At 39.9% G+C, this 18,785-nt stretch overlaps 2 protein-coding genes across 8 annotated transcripts in view; one reads left to right on the forward strand and one right to left on the reverse strand.

Annotated features, from left to right (window-relative positions):
* Nucleotides 1-211: 211 nt before the first annotated feature.
* On the reverse strand, nucleotides 212-5,351 carry DNAJA4 (DnaJ heat shock protein family (Hsp40) member A4). The gene is made up of 7 exons (XM_003209360.5): nucleotides 5,210-5,351; nucleotides 3,718-3,898; nucleotides 2,719-2,823; nucleotides 1,746-1,973; nucleotides 1,433-1,663; nucleotides 890-990; nucleotides 212-815 (listed from the first exon to the last, which is right to left on the reverse strand). The coding sequence occupies exons 1-7, from the start codon at nucleotides 5,339-5,341 to the stop codon at nucleotides 597-599; spliced, it is 1,197 nt and encodes a 398-aa protein (XP_003209408.1). The 5' UTR covers nucleotides 5,342-5,351; the 3' UTR covers nucleotides 212-596.
* A 134-nt stretch (nucleotides 5,352-5,485) lies between these two features.
* Nucleotides 5,486-18,785, forward strand: part of ACSBG1 (acyl-CoA synthetase bubblegum family member 1) — a 34,232-nt gene continuing 20,932 nt past the window's right edge. The window contains exons 1-5 of one of the 7 annotated variants that reach the window (XM_085234011.1): nucleotides 5,494-5,622; nucleotides 6,240-6,283; nucleotides 6,837-6,916; nucleotides 10,511-10,629; nucleotides 16,508-16,575. In XM_085234011.1, coding sequence (XP_085090137.1) covers nucleotides 10,580-10,629; nucleotides 16,508-16,575 — 118 coding nt within the window. In that variant the 5' untranslated portion in view covers nucleotides 5,494-5,622; nucleotides 6,240-6,283; nucleotides 6,837-6,916; nucleotides 10,511-10,579. Of the gene's footprint in view, nucleotides 5,623-5,671; nucleotides 5,809-6,239; nucleotides 6,284-6,836; nucleotides 6,917-10,510; nucleotides 10,630-16,507; nucleotides 16,576-18,785 lie in introns of those variants that run through there. The other 6 variants (XM_085234010.1, XM_085234013.1, XM_085234014.1 and 3 more) reach the window with 6 other exon arrangements.

The following is an 18,785-nucleotide window of genomic DNA, read 5'->3' on the forward strand; positions in this document are numbered from 1 at the left end:
GTTCTTACACTTGCAATAGGCTAGTATTCTTTTAATGCTTAGCTTTATGTAGAGAAGAGGGAAAAGATTATTATGGAGGAAGAACATTTGATATACAAGAGGAATACAGCTAACAGGGCTGCAACATGCAAAGTTAAGTATACAAAGGAGAGCAGGGACTTGAATTTATGTAGAGATTCTAGATTGGCTGAAGAAGTACAAGAAAAAAACAAAAGGTGAAGTTCTATTTATTAGAAGTAACTTCTGCTATGTTTTATTCTATGAAATTAATTTTTCAGTATGAAAATATTTACATAAGACACTACTCAACTTCTACCAGTATTGTGAGAGTCTTATATAAATAGCATCAGTGAAATAAACTGAGAACCTTCAAAGCACAAGGAAACATACCAACTCAGTTGGTTCTCAGCTGTGTGACATTTGCTTTATATATAAAGACAAGAACACAATATAAATTAGTTACAAAAAAAAAAAGTGATACTGACAGCGCAGCAACTCAATTTGCTGAACACAAAGACCACAAGCAGTGGCTATTTCAGCCATGCAGTTTTCATTGTGAAAATTTACATTTTAGGCAATATCAACTCCACCTCAATTTAAGATGTCTGACACTGTACACCTGTTCTTGGACCATCCTCATCTTCTTCATATGCTTCTCCTCCACTGTTACGGTAGGTTTGCTCACTTGGGTCAAAATCTTCAAGGTCTACTTGATCCATCTCATCTGTAATCATGACATCTTCTCTTGGAGGAAGTAGAGCCTCCAGCATATTCAGTTTCTCCCTTGGAAGCCAGTGCTGCTCTGGAAACTGGACCTAGGATTTATTTAAAATTAAGTTATTTCTGATGCTAATAATTTGTTTGCTGCAGTAAATAAGCAGTCACTTACCAGAAACTGTATAATTAAGCTGCCTCTGTCCATTGGAGATTTGTAGATAGGCATCCCTTCATTGTAGATACACTTCAGGTCACCGTGTTTTATCACTTCACCTACACAAAAGTTGGGAGTTGTTTAATGTGATGGAAGTTCAACTATCAAAAGCAATGTTTTGTTTTCTAAAGACTAGGGAAAATTGTGGATTGAAGAGTACTAAAACCAAACTGAATAAAAGAAACACTGAAATAAGCTCCTTAAGAGTATTTCATCTACTGTAAAAAATAAAGTCAGCTAATTCAGCCTGGTGGCTGTGCTAAGAGAAGCAGATGATCTAATACAGTTTATAGACTTAAATCCCATAATTGAAGTAGAGATTTCATAAGAAGCATTTGACATCTTTAGCTGTAACTCCACATGCAATATTTAGTTGTCACTCTTTTCAATCCTGAATTAAATGACTGCAAGCGTAATTATAGTTTGTTGCAGCAGCTGATTAAGAACAGACAGCATAATCAAACAAGCATTTTGTACGTCACCAGAATTCTGAAGACCTACCTGGTCTAGATGATATGACAAGGACTCTGTTATCAAGAGTTTCAATAGTCTTTTTGAAACCACATAAAGCCTCTGAGAGTTGAATTCTCATTTTTGTAATTAAGTCATGGCCTCGTCTCTGAAAAACACCATGATCCTTTTGATCAAGCACAATTATGACATCACCAGGCTCCAGATCAGGCTCCTGATCACCTTCTCCATGAAACACTATCTTTTGACCATCTTTCATACCTACAGGAAAAGAAAGCACTTTATTCTCTGCAGACCTATTGGACTGGGAATAGAGAATACACAACAAATACTCAGTTCTCACCTTTATCAACATGAACTTCTATGATCTTTTTCTCTCTTACAACCTTACATCCATTGCAGTTGTCACACCTGTCCTTTGGATTTATTCTTTCACCTTGGCCTTTGCATTCTGGACACACAGTCTGGATTTGTTGTACCATGCCAGGTCCTATTTGCTGAACAAGAACTTGCATTCCTCTTCCTTTACATACAGGGCACTTTTCTACTGCACCTCTCTTTCCACCATAACCTATGGCAAGAAGAAGTTAAAGATATTTCAAAGACCAGAATTAGTCTACAATAGTCAAGCTAAAACTCACTGACTTCAGGAGAACCTTTAGAGTAACTCAGAGTCCTTCTATAACATATTTCCAGTGTAATTACAATACAGTTTCTATGACAAACATGTCTCACAAATTAAACATTTTTACATAAACTAGTCAAGTTATCTAAGCACAGCTTATTTTACTAGTCTTTTCCCCTCTATCCCTCAATACATCTTTGTTTTCAATTATCAACATACAGCATTCCAGAGATGAATATGCTATAAACACCCTGGAAAGAACTTGCTTACAAAATATTTCATTAAGTACTACAACACAAGACCGCATTAAGTTTAACCTCAAGACCAGACATCATGATACTTAAGAGTTGTAAAATGAGTTGCTTAATTGAAGCTAGCCTTCTACCCACAATGATTCAAGGAAAAAAACCCAGCTAGTTATTAAAGCTTCTAATTAAAGTATTTAAGTGTAATTTTCAGGGAGTTTATGGGCACCTTAATCAAGCCCACCATTAGATCAATAGCTTAACACCACTGCGTTTAGGAAGACAGCCTTACTCGTGGCTAAGCACTGGCATAAAGCAGTGCAAAGAAGCAAGTACACTGATAAATATTCAAGAAAAACAGAAAATTCACTTTGTTGCTAGTCTTCCACTACATTCTTTAGAAGAATCATGGAATAAAACGTGTTTGAAACCACTACTTATTTTACCTTCACATTTCCCACAAATAACATTTTTTTGCAGTGCCAGTTTCCTTGTAGCACCATTATATAAGTCTTCAAGAGATACACCTAGCTGGTGCACAACATTCTTGCCTTAGAGAAAGAGAAAAAAAAAAGATTAATTCTGGTTCAGCAACTCAGAGGACTAATGCTTATTTAAAGGCTTCTATACTTGTTTGTACATGCAGTCTCACTGAAGAAACAAAGTTAATTCCAGACTTGGAACAGAGCTCATCCCCTTAAAAGCAGGTGCTATCAGCTTCCACTGAGCAGCACTCACTTAAGTCAGAACATAAAGTATAGCTGTAGTTAAGCAAAGCATCATTAACACCACTCTATCCCTACTCTTTCCCCGATTTTATAAGCTTAACTGAAAGGAAAAAGATGCAAGGACACTACCAGCTTCAGATCTACTCAATTTAGAAATGGCTATTAGGCCTACCTACGTATGCCACTTCATAGCATAGTTTCAAAGTCTTTATAGCAAGTTACTACTCGCTCTTCCAGCAGACACTGGAAATGAAAAGAAGCAGTTGTGCTTTTGGCAGCATTATATGCTCAGCATCACAATTTCTCTCAAATCTTTTCCATTTAGATTTAGAACAACTTCAGCTTAAGTTGATGGTGTCCTTTGAAGCAAGTTGCCCAAAGCACATGAGCAAGTAAGGTACAGATTTTGAAAGATGATAACTTAAAACCCATCTGCTAGCCGTCTCAACCACCATTTCCCCCTCCCCTAGAGATTACCCACACCCATTTTAACAAAAAAAAAAAAAAAGCACAACTCAGAAAGATTGCTAATAGCTACATCATGTTATCTACTTAATTTTGCTACTAGAATAACTAATATTATAGTTTACTTCATCTATTGTTTTAGCTAGTAAAACCCATACTATGTGCACTTAGCAGAACAGCAGTACTACAGCACGGGTGTTTTATGCTTAAGTGCATGGTTAGAGTTTCTAGAACTTGTTTAGAACTGTGTACCTCTTCTCTCTCTATTCATTCGGCCTCCACCACCAAAGAACATGTCAAAGATGTCCATGGGTGAAGAGAAGCTGCCGCCACTCAGGCCTCCTTCTTTAATAGCCTGCTCCCCACCCTGGTCATAGAGGTCCCTTTTCTTTGGGTCCGACAGAACTTCATATGCCTGGGATATGAGTTTAAACTAAAAAGAAAAAAGAAGCTCTGAACAACTATGACCAAGAGGAAAAATAAGCCTCTCATTTACAACTGAATCTTCAGACTGAGCCGCTTTAACACTTACAACATTCATTCTTTTCCAAGAGGAAACTCCCTAAACAATTAAGTCACAGACCCTACTAGTACACTTTAGTCTATGAAGAACAGCTCCTTTCTCCCTCCCACCCACCAAGTGTTACAAGTGAACTTAACCCAGAGTCACATCCAGCTTACAGGCGTATGCTAACTGCCCCTTTGGTGATCACTGGTTGCCAACATTATATACTCCTAACACATCTGTTAAGAAAGGGGGTATCACATTATCGCTGTCCCGAGTGGCTCCCCGATGGTCACTGGCCAGTGCCAGTCATTCTAGAGCTAAATGGAGATGCTTTGTAGACACTGAGCTCCTACAGCTAGATGAAATTAAGACGGTACTTTTAACTTTAGTTGACAAGACACTGGTGTTCTACTCATTACACACGGGAAGACTTAAAATACAAATCAAAACATCGTCATAAAAAAGAGATTATTTTTGAGTAACTATTCCAAGGTTCCTGTCACTAAAATAGTAGACAAACTAACCCCAGCTATTTTTGAACACAATTTGCTATTACTGAGATGACGAGCTCCAGTGTGAACATCATTTACTTATGGACAGGTCAACTGGCGGGCCAAAATTAAGAGCAGATGTTAGCTGAGCTCACTTTACTACTTCACTAGTTTTAGTACTCTGAGTTAGTGTACCAGATGCACAGAAACTGAAGCTTCCTTTCCAGCAGTGAGATATCAGACCAATTCACAGAAAGATGCAGCAATCACCCAAGTCTGATTGGCTTTCCACAGTCTTCCAGCCGCGATGCTCGTTCTCAGACAAGAAATTAAGTTCAGCGGGTCTCTCTCAGTGCCTGGGACAGCTCTGTTTGTAAGCAGAGCACTCACGGTGTAAGCCATAGGATGGTGACCCCATCCGCCAGGATGCGCTGATCTCAGGGCAAGCTGCCCGGCAGCACGGCACCGCGAGGGCACCGGGGGCTCCCCTGGCTCTGCCCGCTTCTAAAGCATCGCTCCTAGGACGGGACTCAGGCCTACGAGCGCAAGCAGAGCACTAAGACCCGCGCTCAACCATTCACCCTCTGCAGTAGGACGGCTCCCAGCGCAGCCCTGCCCTCAGCACTGCCACCGGCCGCGCTCTAACAAAGGCCGCCCCAGGAGCCGCCCAGCCGAGCACGGAGCCCAGGCGGGGCTACCAGCACGGGGACCGCCGCCACCCCCCGCGGCCCGGCCCGCAGCCTACCCGTTCGCCCTCGCTAGGGTTCTTGTCGGGGTGGTACTTCAGCGCCAGCTTGCGGTAGGCGCGCTTGATCTCCTCGGAGGAGGCGGTGGGTTTCACCTGCAGGATGTCGTAGTACTCCGTCTCCTTCACCATGGCGCTCTGCGGGGACGCGCCGCGCCTACAAAGCCTGGAACGCCTACAGCGCGCCTAAAGGCCGCAGCCGCTCACCGCTGCCCGCACCTCACCGCCGCAGCGCGCTCAGCGACCTCAACGATGGCCGGCGCTCCGCCTCTTCCGCGGCTTTTATAGCGGCGCCGGCCGAATCTTCTGGAATGACGCCGCGCTACGTCACGGCGCTGGAACGGTCTGGAACCCGTGCGCGTGACGTCACCGCGGGGAGCGGAGCGCCAGGCGGCGCCTCAGGGGGCGGGAAGGTGACAAGGGGCGGGCCGAGTGGAGCTGCGTGTTGGGCGGGCCTATGGTGGGGGGGGGCTGAAGACTCAAGCTGATTAATTTGTTATGAGGTGATGCGTCGGTTCTGTGAGGAGACGCTGTGGTGTGTGCGCTGTGGGTGTAACAGGGGCTCTGAGCAGCCCGTTTGCTGCTAGAAGCAGTAGTTAGTGAGTGTTGTCCCAGAAGTGCAGCATGGATGAGTCTCTTTGTTTTGTGTTCTCTCTCTTAATTGGAGTGAGCTACTGGATTACCTTTACTTTATCTTTGCTTTCAAATATTTGTTTTCTTTCATTTTGCTTCCGTTTGGTATTTTAACCTCATTATTTATTGAGAGAATTAGCAAAGTAGGAGGAGTTGGTGTTTTGAGGCAGAGCGAACACAGAGTGTATTACCTGTGCTGCTTTCATAGAATCATAGAATGGCCTGGGTTGAAAAGGACCACAATGATCATGTAGTTTCAACCCCCTGCTATGTGCAGGGTTGCTGACCACCAGACCAGGCTGCCCTGAGCCAAACCAGCCTGGCCTTAAATGCTTATCTTGATAATTGAAGATAGTGTTATGCCTCTGAAGCAAAGCAAATGCATCCTCTTTTCCAGTACTCTGCTATGGAATGGAGTGGGAATCCTTATCTCTATACTCAGTAAGAAAAGTAGTACAGCCTCTAAGCATGCAGGCATGTTTCTCAGCAATTGGAGCAGTTGTTCCTTTCTCTACTCAGCTAACCTGGTGTGCATCTCCTGGTGTGGTTGCCTCCTCAAATCTGTTGCTCCAAATTAGCAGTTGTGTCCCTGTTTTTCAGTTGAATATCTGATCTCTCTTACTCTTTCCCTACTTTCCTTCCCGCTGCATGTAATACTACAAATCTCATTGTCAGTTTTTACTTACAAAATACTAGCTTGCATGCAGGTGTGCACAGCAATAAAAAAAAAACACAGAAGCTCTCTTCTCTCCAAAAAGGCAGGACTGGGAGCTGGGGAGCAATCGGCTCCTGCTGCCTGTTTTGTTTAACCACCAGAGGACTTTAACTTTGGTTTTTGACATGGATATTCTCACTGCTAGCGCAAAACTAGTCAAAACAACGCCTCCCATCTGGCCTTTGCAGCATTTATTATCTTTATAGGCCTCAACAAGTATGCATTTTATTTTTCAATCTCTACTGTATTAAATACTCATACAATCCTTTTGTTTTCTAGCCATGCTGCGTGTCATAAATCATGCCTTCTGAACTGTGAAACTGTTACTGAAAAGAGCGTCCTGTCTCCTGGTGATGCAGGTAAGAATACAGTCTGTTAACTGAAGCTCAGTTTCTTTGAGCACTGCTGATTTTTGTAAACAGGTTCCCAAAAGGACCTGTAAAAACTCAGGAGCCTGAGACCTTAAATTTCTGTTTTTGCTAAAGTTTGCTGCTGTACTCTCTCACAAGGGTGGAATCTGAATCATAACAAACTTTCTGTCTTGTTGAGCTGGATTTTTTTTCCAAGATGAAACAGGTATCAGGATTTCTACAAATGCATCAAGAAAATAACCTTTAAATAACACTTCTAACCAATCATTCTTAGTTAAAATATGCTTCAGAAAGATTATATGAAAAGTAGCAGTCTAATGTAGTGGACCTTACATGGTGCTGGAGTTCTTTGCACAGATAGAGTTGTTGAAAAGGATATTCTGTGCAGAAGCCAGAAAGAAGAAAAATGTGTTTCCTCTCGGTGAAAAGTAAAAGATTGAAATGATGGTGTTTGCATTATGTTGTTAGGGTAGCATACAGTGAATGACTAGCATCTTTAGAGGATTTTTCAGAGCTGAGTTTTAATTAAGTTACCATAACCTGCAGTAATTAATTTTAAATAACTGTAATGCAACAGAGTAAGGGCTGTTACTTTAGTACTGCTTTGATTGATTAAAGGCTATGTATCTTGAGGTGGTTTATGCCTATAGGAAATGTGACTCAGATACAACTGCATGAGTGAACACTTGTAGGAAAATATCAGATGGCAGGTGATCTGTGGTCCAATCTGCACTTCTCAGAAGGAAGCAGTATAATTGTTTATAGATATGCTTGTCCTCAGGCCAAAACTTGTTTTGACCTTACAGGGTGTTCTCTCCAGGTGCTCACAATCAGCTCTCTCTTCCTTGTGTGTGTTGATGCCTACTTTTTTTTTCTCTCACAATTATCTTCCTTAATCACTACAAGCTGTAGCTGAAAACAAATCTCAGATGCTTTTGTTATAGATGCTGTGACTCCAGAAGCTTTGTACTAATTGATCTATTTCTTTTTTCTAACTGTGGAACAGTTATTTAGAATGCAGAGTGCATTGTTCAGAAAAGCAGAATGTAATTCTTGTTGCTGTGGCGTGGCCAATTAGAGAAAATATTTTTACAGATATGGCTATTGGAAAATTTAGTTATTTAAATATGAATATATGACAGCTGGTTACATTTGTGAATAGCTAAAATTTATACATATCTTTGGTATGTTTTGGGGCTCAGTTTAAGACTTAATGGAAGAATAGGAAAAGTCATGTTTAGAAAGATGCTTGGGTTTAGAATTCTGAGACCTGCTAGCAGTTAAAGGTAATTGCTGAGCTGATTTAAGTGTTTTAGCTAAAAATTTTGAGGCCTTTTTAAATTTTATGATATATATATATATACGTTTATTTATTTCTAATATGAAAATATTTTGTGTAAAGGCCATGTCTAATGACAGTAAGTGTAGTTATCAGCCATTCAGTAACAAAGCCAACTAGGGGTTGGTATTAATAGCAAACTGAAAACCTGTCAGGCTTTAGGAGGGTTGATTTGAAATAAAGAAAGAAAGATTTGAAGTGGTGCCATTTTTGTAAATGTCACAAAGCCTTGGCAGTAGGAACTGTAAAGCATTATAGACACTGTTGGTTATTGAGGGAGTTTTTTTGATTGTTTTTAGACTCCACCCACTGGCAGCATGAAATAACAATAGGACTGGCAGGTTAACATCACGCCTCTAACAAAAAACATCTACACCAAGATGTTTGTTACCAGTTACATGATATCAAAAAAGTGTGAATCACACAGTTACATTGCGTGAGTCAACAACCTGCTTAAACTAACTGGAATGAACAGCAAAGAACATCCAGAATTAGTATACTCCTCCATTCATTTTAAGTTTGTGGTGAGGCAAATATTCCTGCCTTTAAGGGAGAAAAATGAGAGCGCGCAGCTCTGGACAGGTTCATGTTGCCATAGCAGTACTGTGCATTAACCCTGAAATGTCCTGTTCCAGACATGAATGGGGTGCCATACAGTGCACTCGCTCTGAAGCTGATCTCTGCACTGTGGTTGAGTTACTGGCTGTAGTAACAACACTGCTTTGTTCTGGCATCTGCAATATTTCTGTTTGGCATCTTGTGACAGTGTAGGGTTGCAGTGACAGTGCATATATCAGTCCCTAATTCCTGGCAGATTCCAGCTATGATTGTAAAGGACATAAACAGTAGGTGAGCCTTATTCACCTCTTAATTTCCTTTATAGTTTTGTAAGCCTACCTGTTCAGAAAGCTCACCTATAGCCTGGAAAAAGAGGCCCATTCCACTGCAGAAGTTCAGGCTGTGAATTTGATGCAGTCTTGTGCAAGTTGCAAGCCAGCAGTAAAGACAAAGGTGGCTGTGCTAACAGCATCATATAAATTGCAGCTTGTAAAAATCATTGGAAGGTGAGATCATTCCGTACAAGTTAGCATCATTTACTAGGATTTACAATTTGAAGCTTGAAGAGTACTTAGAAATGTACCAGGACTGCAAAGACAACTTAGCTGTAGTTTCTTGCAGCACAGCATTCATGTTCTGTAGTTAAAATGACAGGATTGTTTGTAGCTGACAATTGCAGGAAACTTAGTTTGACACAGTCATGAGAGTTTTCTGTTAAACAGTATTATGTAACACACATTAATATCAAATTGTGTTGTGCACAATTAAGCATTTGTGCATGATGCAAGATACTTTGGAATAAAATACTATTCTTTCTATAAAGCTTCTATAAAGTTTGTTGGTCTTACATTTTCCTAATCAATGTGGCTTTGTACCACCAAGCAACATTCTGGAGCGTGTTTTGTGGCTCTGAGAGCAAGTGGCATGGCACAGCTTGCATCCCTCTCTCCTCCTTTCAGAAGTGTAGTCATTAACACAGTCTTCCAGGAGCAGCCCCTGGCTGAAGTTATCCCCTATATCTGTGGGTGTAGAGTAGGGAGGTACCAGTGGGCTCAGCCTGAAGCCATCCCAGGGAAGCTGCTCCCAGTGGGAAGGTTGAGCTATTCCCTGGGTCTTATTTACTTGCAGAAAAGTAGCCAAAGTAGCCAAACTGGGCTTACTGCATCCTGGGAAGAAACTGGAGTTATGTGTAGAAACACCTACAGTATTCAACAGGTCTGTGTTGGTGTAGGCAGTGAAGTGCTAGTAGTTGTAATGCTGGAGGAGGTGCCTGGCTGTTGCTGTACCGGGTTTCATAGGTATAACTGACTTCAGGGAATTTCCTAATGTAATTAATCTGTGTTTTCCTCAAGGAAACAACTTTGTTGAGTGTTCTTTTCTGGAAATCATAGTAATAAAAATAAGAATTGCTTCAACTTGTGTAAACGAATTTGTTAAAAGTCTTGTCAAAAGAAAACATTTGCATTTTAAAGCATTGTAGACTCATTAAAATTCTTCTCATGGATAATTAAAGAGAACTGGATTAAAAGGAAAGTTTAACAGTAAGCGGCTCGCAGCACTGCGACATTTCAAGCATGTTAAAATCAGAAAGAAACAGCTTTTGTGGCTGTAGTCTCCTCCTCTTGTATTACGTGTTGTTTTTCCAACAAATAACCAGTTACCATCGGTTTCTTCTTTTGTCCAAGTTGCTTATTTATGCCTGACCCGCACAGTTCTTCAGCATATTTGTGACCAGCCTCAGAGGGTGTGTCAGCATGCCTAACAGTGGGGAGACTCTTAAGAAAAATCTACAAGATGAAAATGGGTAAAGTAGCTTAATTATTTATGTTAACAAACTGATTTTTGGATTTTTTTTGGAACTTCACTTTCTCTTCTATTACCCAGTGGATCCATGAGGACCTTACATGCCTCATAGGGACTCAGTCTAATGCAAGATTAGAATTATCCTTGAATGAGATAAAATGGTAATGAAAATTCTAAATGGTTTTATTCTATGTTGACTCCTAGTTTGGCGTTAATCCTAATAACTTAATTCACTATGAACTGTGTTGCTTATATCATATCTGCATATATCAAATTATATGGTATTCATTTTCTAGCACAGAGGCTCTTAGCCCCAGAAGTAGGCTCAGCAGAAGTTTGTGCATAGCAATTCTTACAAAAAGTGTATTTAATTCCTGTGGCTCAGCTACTCAGAGCTCAACATAAACGTGGAATACTAGTTGAAAATACTAGCCAGCTATTAGTGCTCCAGCAAATTAAATTATTAATGTGAGATTGCAGGCCTCCTCAAATAACAGAAGATAGCAAAGTTCTGAAAGTGAAGAAAAGAACAGTCATGCTGCTGAGCCGTTCCTTTACGAGTCTCCAAAGGATAGAGCAGTACTGAAGACTAGAAGTTCAGAACTGTCTGCTCTGCACATGCTACCATTCATATTGTGTCTCTGAATTGACTGAAAAAAAACATCCTTGTTGCAGCTGTGACTATAAGTCTTCCCTGTAAAAATGGAAGGGATAAAGTTTGGGTGGTAATTTGCCTTTGTTATTGAACATTTGATTTAAAAATGTGCTTGGTGTGTATATTGTTCCTGAAATTCTAAGGAAAGAAAATCAGAGGCTAGAGCACTGACTGCTTTCCATGCATTCAAATTCCTTGCCTTAAATACATCGTTTCTTGAAGAAATCTGGGTGTAGTTGTTGTTTTCTAAGTAGCGTTGTCCACCTGGTGTGGTTTGAAGTCGGGTGAAGTTTCTTTCTTGGTGCTGGAAGCAGGATTTCAGGTGAGGAGAACCAGACAAAGAATATCTATTCAAGCGAGATGGGCAGAGCTAGAAAGAGCTTTTGTAAGGCTGAAATTCAGTGTGACCTCAAAAAGGAGGGAGAGAGGAGGTAATGAGTTCAGCATGACCTAACTGCTGGAATTCCTTTCACACACATACTTCTCAGCTGTCTGGAAAACAAAAGATCAAAATATACAAGTTGGGTTTTGTTTGGTTTGGGTTTTTTTGCAAATACAAATCTGCTAAAGGTGTGTGCCAACTGTGGCTTACAGCAAAATGCCTTTCAGCTATTATCTTTTTCTTTAGTGCTTTGTTCTTCATTAAACTTTTGTGTTGCTTTTAAGTAAACCTTTGTGTGAGAAGAAGCTATATTAATAACTTGAGAGACTGTTATCTGGTGCAATCTGAGAAGACTGATTGTCAGATCAGCTGAATGTTTTTGCAAGAGTAGGTGCATGTTTGCACTCATTTGTGGCCCCCTTCTTAAGTCTCATAAGGACACTGAAACTAATTAGAACCCAAATCTAACCAGTTCTTTAAGGACAAAGGGAAATTTTAAATAGAACGATTGGGAAAGTATTACAATATTGCCCCAATTAAAAAAGAGGATTAACTGGTAAATAAAACCAGTTATAATAGACAAAAAGGACCACAAGGACCTCTTAGCTGCTTAAGGTTAGCTGCTTAAGAAGGTAAGGCTTCTACATGTAATATGAAGTTAGGATTGGAGGAACTAATGTTACATGCTGCTACTGTCCTTTTCCTTATGCAGCAGAACACAAGGAAATATTTCCTAAATGTCTGGGGTAATAATTAATAGCATCTCAGTCAGGAGATGTAGAAATTCCTACTTAGCTATTTGTGTTGCTTACAGGTTTCTGTCTATCTGATGAGCTATCAAAGCTTTGGCACTGTGTAATGTTGATTTAAATTTGAGTGATTTCACCATCTTTGTCTCAATCTCTGACAGATGTGTGAGTCTTAATTTATTTTCTTGCGCTCCCCCCTACCTCCTCCCCCCAGAGTTCTGTTTTAAAATGTTCGACTCAGCACTTGCAAGACACGAGAGAAACTGGGAAAGGATTACTCATGAAACAGGATCTGGGTGATGTTTAGTAGCTGAAGTTTCTGAGCAAAGTGCCAGGATCATTCAGGTTTTCAGAAGTACCCATAGGCAATGTGACTGCCTGCTTTTTTGCTGAGTAAAGAATTGCCAGGTGATTACTTAATGATTTCATCTTGAATTAAAATGGCCCAGTAATGCCTGACTCCCATTAGAAAGTGCTTTGAAATAAGCAAATGCAGACCCAAAACACACTGCCAGAAGTAGCTCTGGCATAGGCTCAAGCTGGTGGATTGCATACAGATAGGTTGTCCTGGAAATCAGGTAACAAAAGCTGAGGGGGAATAAATTCTCACTGACTTGAGAAAGGCAGAAAGGTTCTGCCATGGCAAAAAGTCCATGTTTTCCAATTCAGCCTCATTTGTGTACTTCAACTAGGGTTTATTTTTAATTGGGAAAGACTTAAGGCAACAAAAGTACTGACTTGAGGCCACAAATGGGATCTTCTTTTATAGAATGGTACCTCCAAATCCCATATTATGTCAGGAAATACTGTTCAGAAAACATTCTTGCTAATGGAGTTGTGCAAAAGTATGTTTTGATCAGTTCTAGCTGGTCAACACTGTGTAACATGAACTCATTTTGGTCTAACTGGCATGCCAAAGTGACCTATCAGCTCCTGTGTGTGCCCTGCAGAGGTTTTGTGTATTAGCTTTGGGATCATGCTTCTGTTTGTTTGCCTAAGCAAGCAAAACAGAAAATAATCTTTTAGATAGGTAGGTGTATTTGGGAATGTGCTATGCCTACACTAATAGCCTTACATGATGTATGTAGGGTGCCAGCCTTAACAAAGTCCAGATTTCAAAAGCACTTTGGTTGCGATAGGGCATCTTAGCACCTGTATGGGAACTGTTGAGTCCTGGCCTGACCCACTGATTGAGCACCCGTGGAAAGAACCCGGTCAGCTCTGGGAGCACAGGTGAAGGCAGTGCAGCTGTGTGACCAGGAGTGGAGCCTGGCCGCACCTCTCTTAGACCTCATTTAAGGGCTGACTGCCACTGGGGAAGGATCTCTTCCTGGAGATCCCTCCTTGGTGGAGCTTTCCCCTGTGAACATAGAATCTTCTGATACAGGTGAGCAGTGTTCTTCCCTTCCGTGATAGTGCCTTTCTATTGTGCCAATCCTTTTGTCATTACTCCTCTGGTGAAACACCTTTTCCCATCATATTGATCTGTTCAATTGTTACAGCACCAAACATAGTTCTGCAGCACGTTTTCTCCTTGCAGCAGTATACTTAACATGCTTGCGATTCAAGCAGTCCCACACTGTTGTTTCAGTTTTACTCCAAGAATGCCACATAACGTAATCTTTATAGAGTCTGTAATTAATTTTTTAAAAAGGTTAACACCACAGAAAAAGTTGAAGTATCAAATGATATTAAGAACTGTATTCTTTCACTCTGGAGTGATGGTTCTGTATAATAGTGATGTTCTGAGTAATAAATTGTTGATAAAAGAGAATTTTGCACTTTGAGAGCAAAAAGTCTCAAACTGCTTAGTTGGCTGAGGCAGGTAACAACTGCTTTGCAGAGTGTTACAAACTTGGGTGCTTCTGAAGGTGTTTGATGTGTAGAGCTCCTTGGATTACATTTGCATGTTAAAATGCTACCAGGCTGAGTCCAGAAGTTCAAGCTTGCTGGTTGATTTTTTCACATTACACTGCTGATGTTTAGGGAGCAAATTATAAACCAAACCGGTATCTTAGAGCTTATCTGGGTGGGAATAAAACTATAAGGGATTTTCCTTTGGGAGAAATGGTTACTTATGATTATTTCAAGTTACAAGTAGTCTCACAGAAGGTTATTCTATTAAACAACCAATCATATCCATTTTCTTCTGAGTTCTTTTTTGCCATTATAGGCAAAAATACCATTCAGTTATCTTTTAACTAAGACTGTATTTGTCCTAATTTACTAAAAAAGTAAGGATTGAAAAGTATTCAAAAAATAGTTTAGTTTGCACTAGGTTTCTGCTTGCAAAATGCCATTTTTCTTTCAAATGGGAACAAGTTTGAGGGTTAAGTGCTTCAAGTTGACAGACATACTTTTAAGTGATTTTAGATGCTTTTATTTATTTTTATCATCAAATTTACCTTCCTGGACTGTTGCTCTGTGTGTTACACTTCTTTAAGCCACCATTCTCCCACACGTCAAACAGATTTACCTTTTCAAATACAGTCTAATCCCCCTCTATATTTAAATTACTCTGTTTCTCATCAACATCTGCCTCCACCCAGCCAGTGACTATTTCCAGAGCCTAAATCTCTGTTTATTGAACAAGCTCTTTCATGTTTTGCCCCATTATGCCATTAACAAGAGGAGAAACATCCTCATAGGCAAGCAAGTGATGATGCCTTATTTTCCATCAGCTGTTTTTGCAACCTGTGCCTCTGCTCTGAGACAGCAATCTGCAGCGAGGAAGAGCTGAGCAGGGACTGCCACTTCTGATGAGTGAAGAACTGCAAAAACAGCTGTGTTCTTCTGTAGGAGCCTGGTTTGGATGAGGCTTTCTTAAAGTATGATTTCATTGTGAATAACAACTAGTAATAAATTCTTGGATTGTGCCACAAATGCATATTCTATAAAATGGAGTTGTTAATGCAAGATACAAAATAATGTGTGACAGTGCTTGGTCCCACTGCTTGCTATTTGACTGTGCTGTGTTTAAAAACTACTTTGGAAGTTGTTTGTTACTTTTTTTTTGACAGCTGGGAAGGGCATTGTTTGGATTTTTCTTCTGCGTGAACTTACCGTGTTACAGAGGAGAAGAACTTGAGCCTCGTTAAGGACTCTGCCATTGTTCTGAGGAAGGAAGTGGTGATCCAAAGTTGTTCTCAGCCTCTGAAGGCTGCTGATTCCCACCCCTTGTTTTATTAAATGAAGTAAGATCAAAGTCTGCATGCTGAAGCCTTCACTGAAGGACAAGTTCTTTCCAGATATTCAGACTATTAGTGTCAGCTATGGCTATTAACTATTAAATATAGATGTTGAGAACATATACATTTCACTGGGTCATATTATTTTAATGCATCAGATAATTCATCAATAACAGTATGGTTTTTAATATTCTGTTGTTCATTACTTTATGCACTTTTACATGCTCCTTTGTTATTTAGATTTTTTGCTTCTATACTTTGCAGTATGTTACTTTACAAACTTTGAATTATATTATCTGTTTAAAATTTTATTTAAACTTAAACCAAAGAATGTTAATTTAATCCATGCAATAATCAGTTGCTTTGATGCAGTTTTTGAGAAATATGTTGTTGTTATTATGAACTGAATCTCATTCTTTTCCTAGTTTTAAAAAGAAAACAAGGAAAGACCACCAAACCCTAATCTCATGCCTTCACAGATATCAACAGTGATAATTGATAAAAAATGTAATATAAATATGCAGGTAACATGGTCAAGGTTAGGATTGATCATCCATTCTTTATACTCACACAGATGATGGCTTCTGAGAGTCACATCTACTGTCTCCATCTTGTGTGTTCCATGATGTGGAATCTAGCACCCTCTCAATAAAATACAAATGTCATCCTTACTGACTGAAGGTTTTTCCCTGTCTAACCTGATTGTAGAGCATGCAAAAGAGAAACAAAATGTTCTTTGTTCATCTGAGCTGTATATTGATTTTCCTGTTTGTATTTCTTACTATTTTCCTGATGTGTGTTTTTGTTTTTGTTTTTTTTTCCCCTTGCCTATACTGTATGTGGATTGCAGTGGATCTTATTAGTACTCCTGGAGTTACATTTTTAAAAGTTCTCTCTTCTTTCAGAAGAATGGCTGATGGACAGCCTGTCTGCAGAGATTTGTTGGCTGATTCTGAAGACCAGGAACAAACAGGTAAGATGTGAAAGGGGATCTTTGGAAATTGAATTCTTTTGTAGAATTTTTAGTTGGAATCTTCATATCTATGCTAGTGAACACACTGACAGTTTTTCAGAGCTGGGATAAGAGGATGCAACCAGAGAATAAACTCAGGTGAATCAGGGCAAGTGAAAAAATGTCACAGAATCACAGAGTCACCAAGGTTGGAAAAGACCTACAAGATCATCCAGTCCAACCATCCACCTATCACCAATAGTGCTCACTAAACCATGTCCCTCAACGCAACCTCAACACAAAATCCAAACATTCCTTGAACACCTCCAAGGTTGGTGACAAGGAGCTCTCTGTAAACTTGCATGAATTCAGTTAGTTTTTGTCTCTATTTGTGACAATTATTAGACAAAAGTAGAAAGTAGCTTGATCTCCATCAAATTTGCCCTCATTGTGGTCTTAGCTTTGGTATGACAGCCTGCTTACCAGCTCTTAGCTATGAAGGGTTTGGCATAGAGTGTAATAACTGGGGGCTGCAGAGGAATATCTATCTTCTGATCAGTCCTGCGCTGTGTTGTAGCAAATACATCCTACTGTAACTTTAAACCAAATGCAGTATTAAGTAAAAAGAGTTCTGTTTCTGTGTGGCCTAAGGGAAGTTTAAGGCAGAACGTAGCCAGCTTCTTTGGAAAGTTTGCAGCCCTGAGCTGCTGTTGCCTTGGTGAGGCAGCTACTGCTATCTGAATTTGCTTGTTCAAACAAGTTGTATTTGTACTATGAGACAAGTGGAGTAGCGACTGCAACTGGATCCTGAAGAAATGATATCTATGTGGCAGATTGTATGCAGATCTACATGTGTATTCATACACACTTGTATTCATGTGTGTGTAGTCTTCAAAAAATACAATATTTGATTCACAATTGTTTTCTTTTGTTGGATTTTTTTTAATTTTTAGTCGGAGTGTTTGGGTTTTTGTTGTTGTTCTTTTTTTTAACAATTGAACTAGTAGGCATCTGCACTTTGAAATTTTTATGGGTAAAGGTGGCAACTACCTTTTATTTTCAGATGTTTCAGAGTGTTTTATTGAGTTATTAGACACATTGAATGTGTAGATTATTACTGAGGCTGTAATTCTACAGAGTACTTATTTGCATGCTTGTGAAGATTCTGACCTATTTTTCTAAAAGCATTTATCTGGGACAATGGTTACTGCCACCAGCTATCTGCCCTGCTTGTCTCCCAGAGGTTCCTGTTGGCAGGAGTTTACAGTAATATGCTGGTCTGTAAACCACAGTGCTCCGGAAGGAATGTGTGTGCCGTTCAGCCACTCCTGTGTGGGTTACTATGGACTCTGTAAGAGAGGTGGGGTGAACAGCTAAAGGTGGAAGCCAGTCAAGCTATTCCATCATAATTTTCTTGTGATCACAGGACACTCTCTATTCATTTTAATTAAGCAGTTCCTTTTTTTTATCTTACATACGTTTCTAAATTGATGCATCAGGAGCTTACAATTGAAGTTAGTCTTTGTCTTTTATTTGACTTTGAGAATCGGTGGCACCACCTGCTACCATTTAAATGAGGAGCAGTGTTCTACTTGGAAGCACCTCACAACTATGCAAATGATTGGCATGGAGAGGACTAAATGTCAAATGTGTGACATGTAGCAGTGCCCATGCTGTAAGTGGGTCTGTTGTGTATGTAAATAGAAGGGAGATTGCGATGCTTTCTAGTTGTGAGCTGTCTTTTTTTTTTTTTTTTTATGTTCTCTGACTTCAGATGTAAGTTTGTCTAATGAAGACCTCAGGTTGTTTTGGAATTTTTTTCTCTATTCTTTTCCACCAGGTTATACAAGCTCATTTCTATGGAATCAGGCCATATTTTTGTTTTCCTGATAGTGTGCATATGAATCCAGAATAGCGTCGTTCTGGGCAGGAAGCATTATATTGGCCTTAAGTCAGTGTAAAATTAGATGAGAACTCGTGTGCTGACTATATACTGATGAAATTGCAAGATAATTTATTGGAAAAGACATCTGGAGAGAAGTTAGTCTAGCTTTTTACTCAAAGGTAGGCTCATTGCCTCGTTCAGCTGAGTTTTGAAATTGTCTAAAGATGGAGATTCAGCATCCTCTCACTTCCTGATCTTGATCTTAGCCACCTCTATTGTGAAATTAGTTTTCTTCCTCTAGTAAGAATTTTCCTTGTTGTCTGCTGTCTCTTGTCCCTCTGCTGTG

Source organism: Meleagris gallopavo, chromosome 12 (assembly GCF_905368555.1).
Source record: "Meleagris gallopavo chromosome 12, MGAL_WU_HG_1.1, whole genome shotgun sequence".
Taxonomy (NCBI): domain Eukaryota; kingdom Metazoa; phylum Chordata; class Aves; order Galliformes; family Phasianidae; genus Meleagris; species Meleagris gallopavo.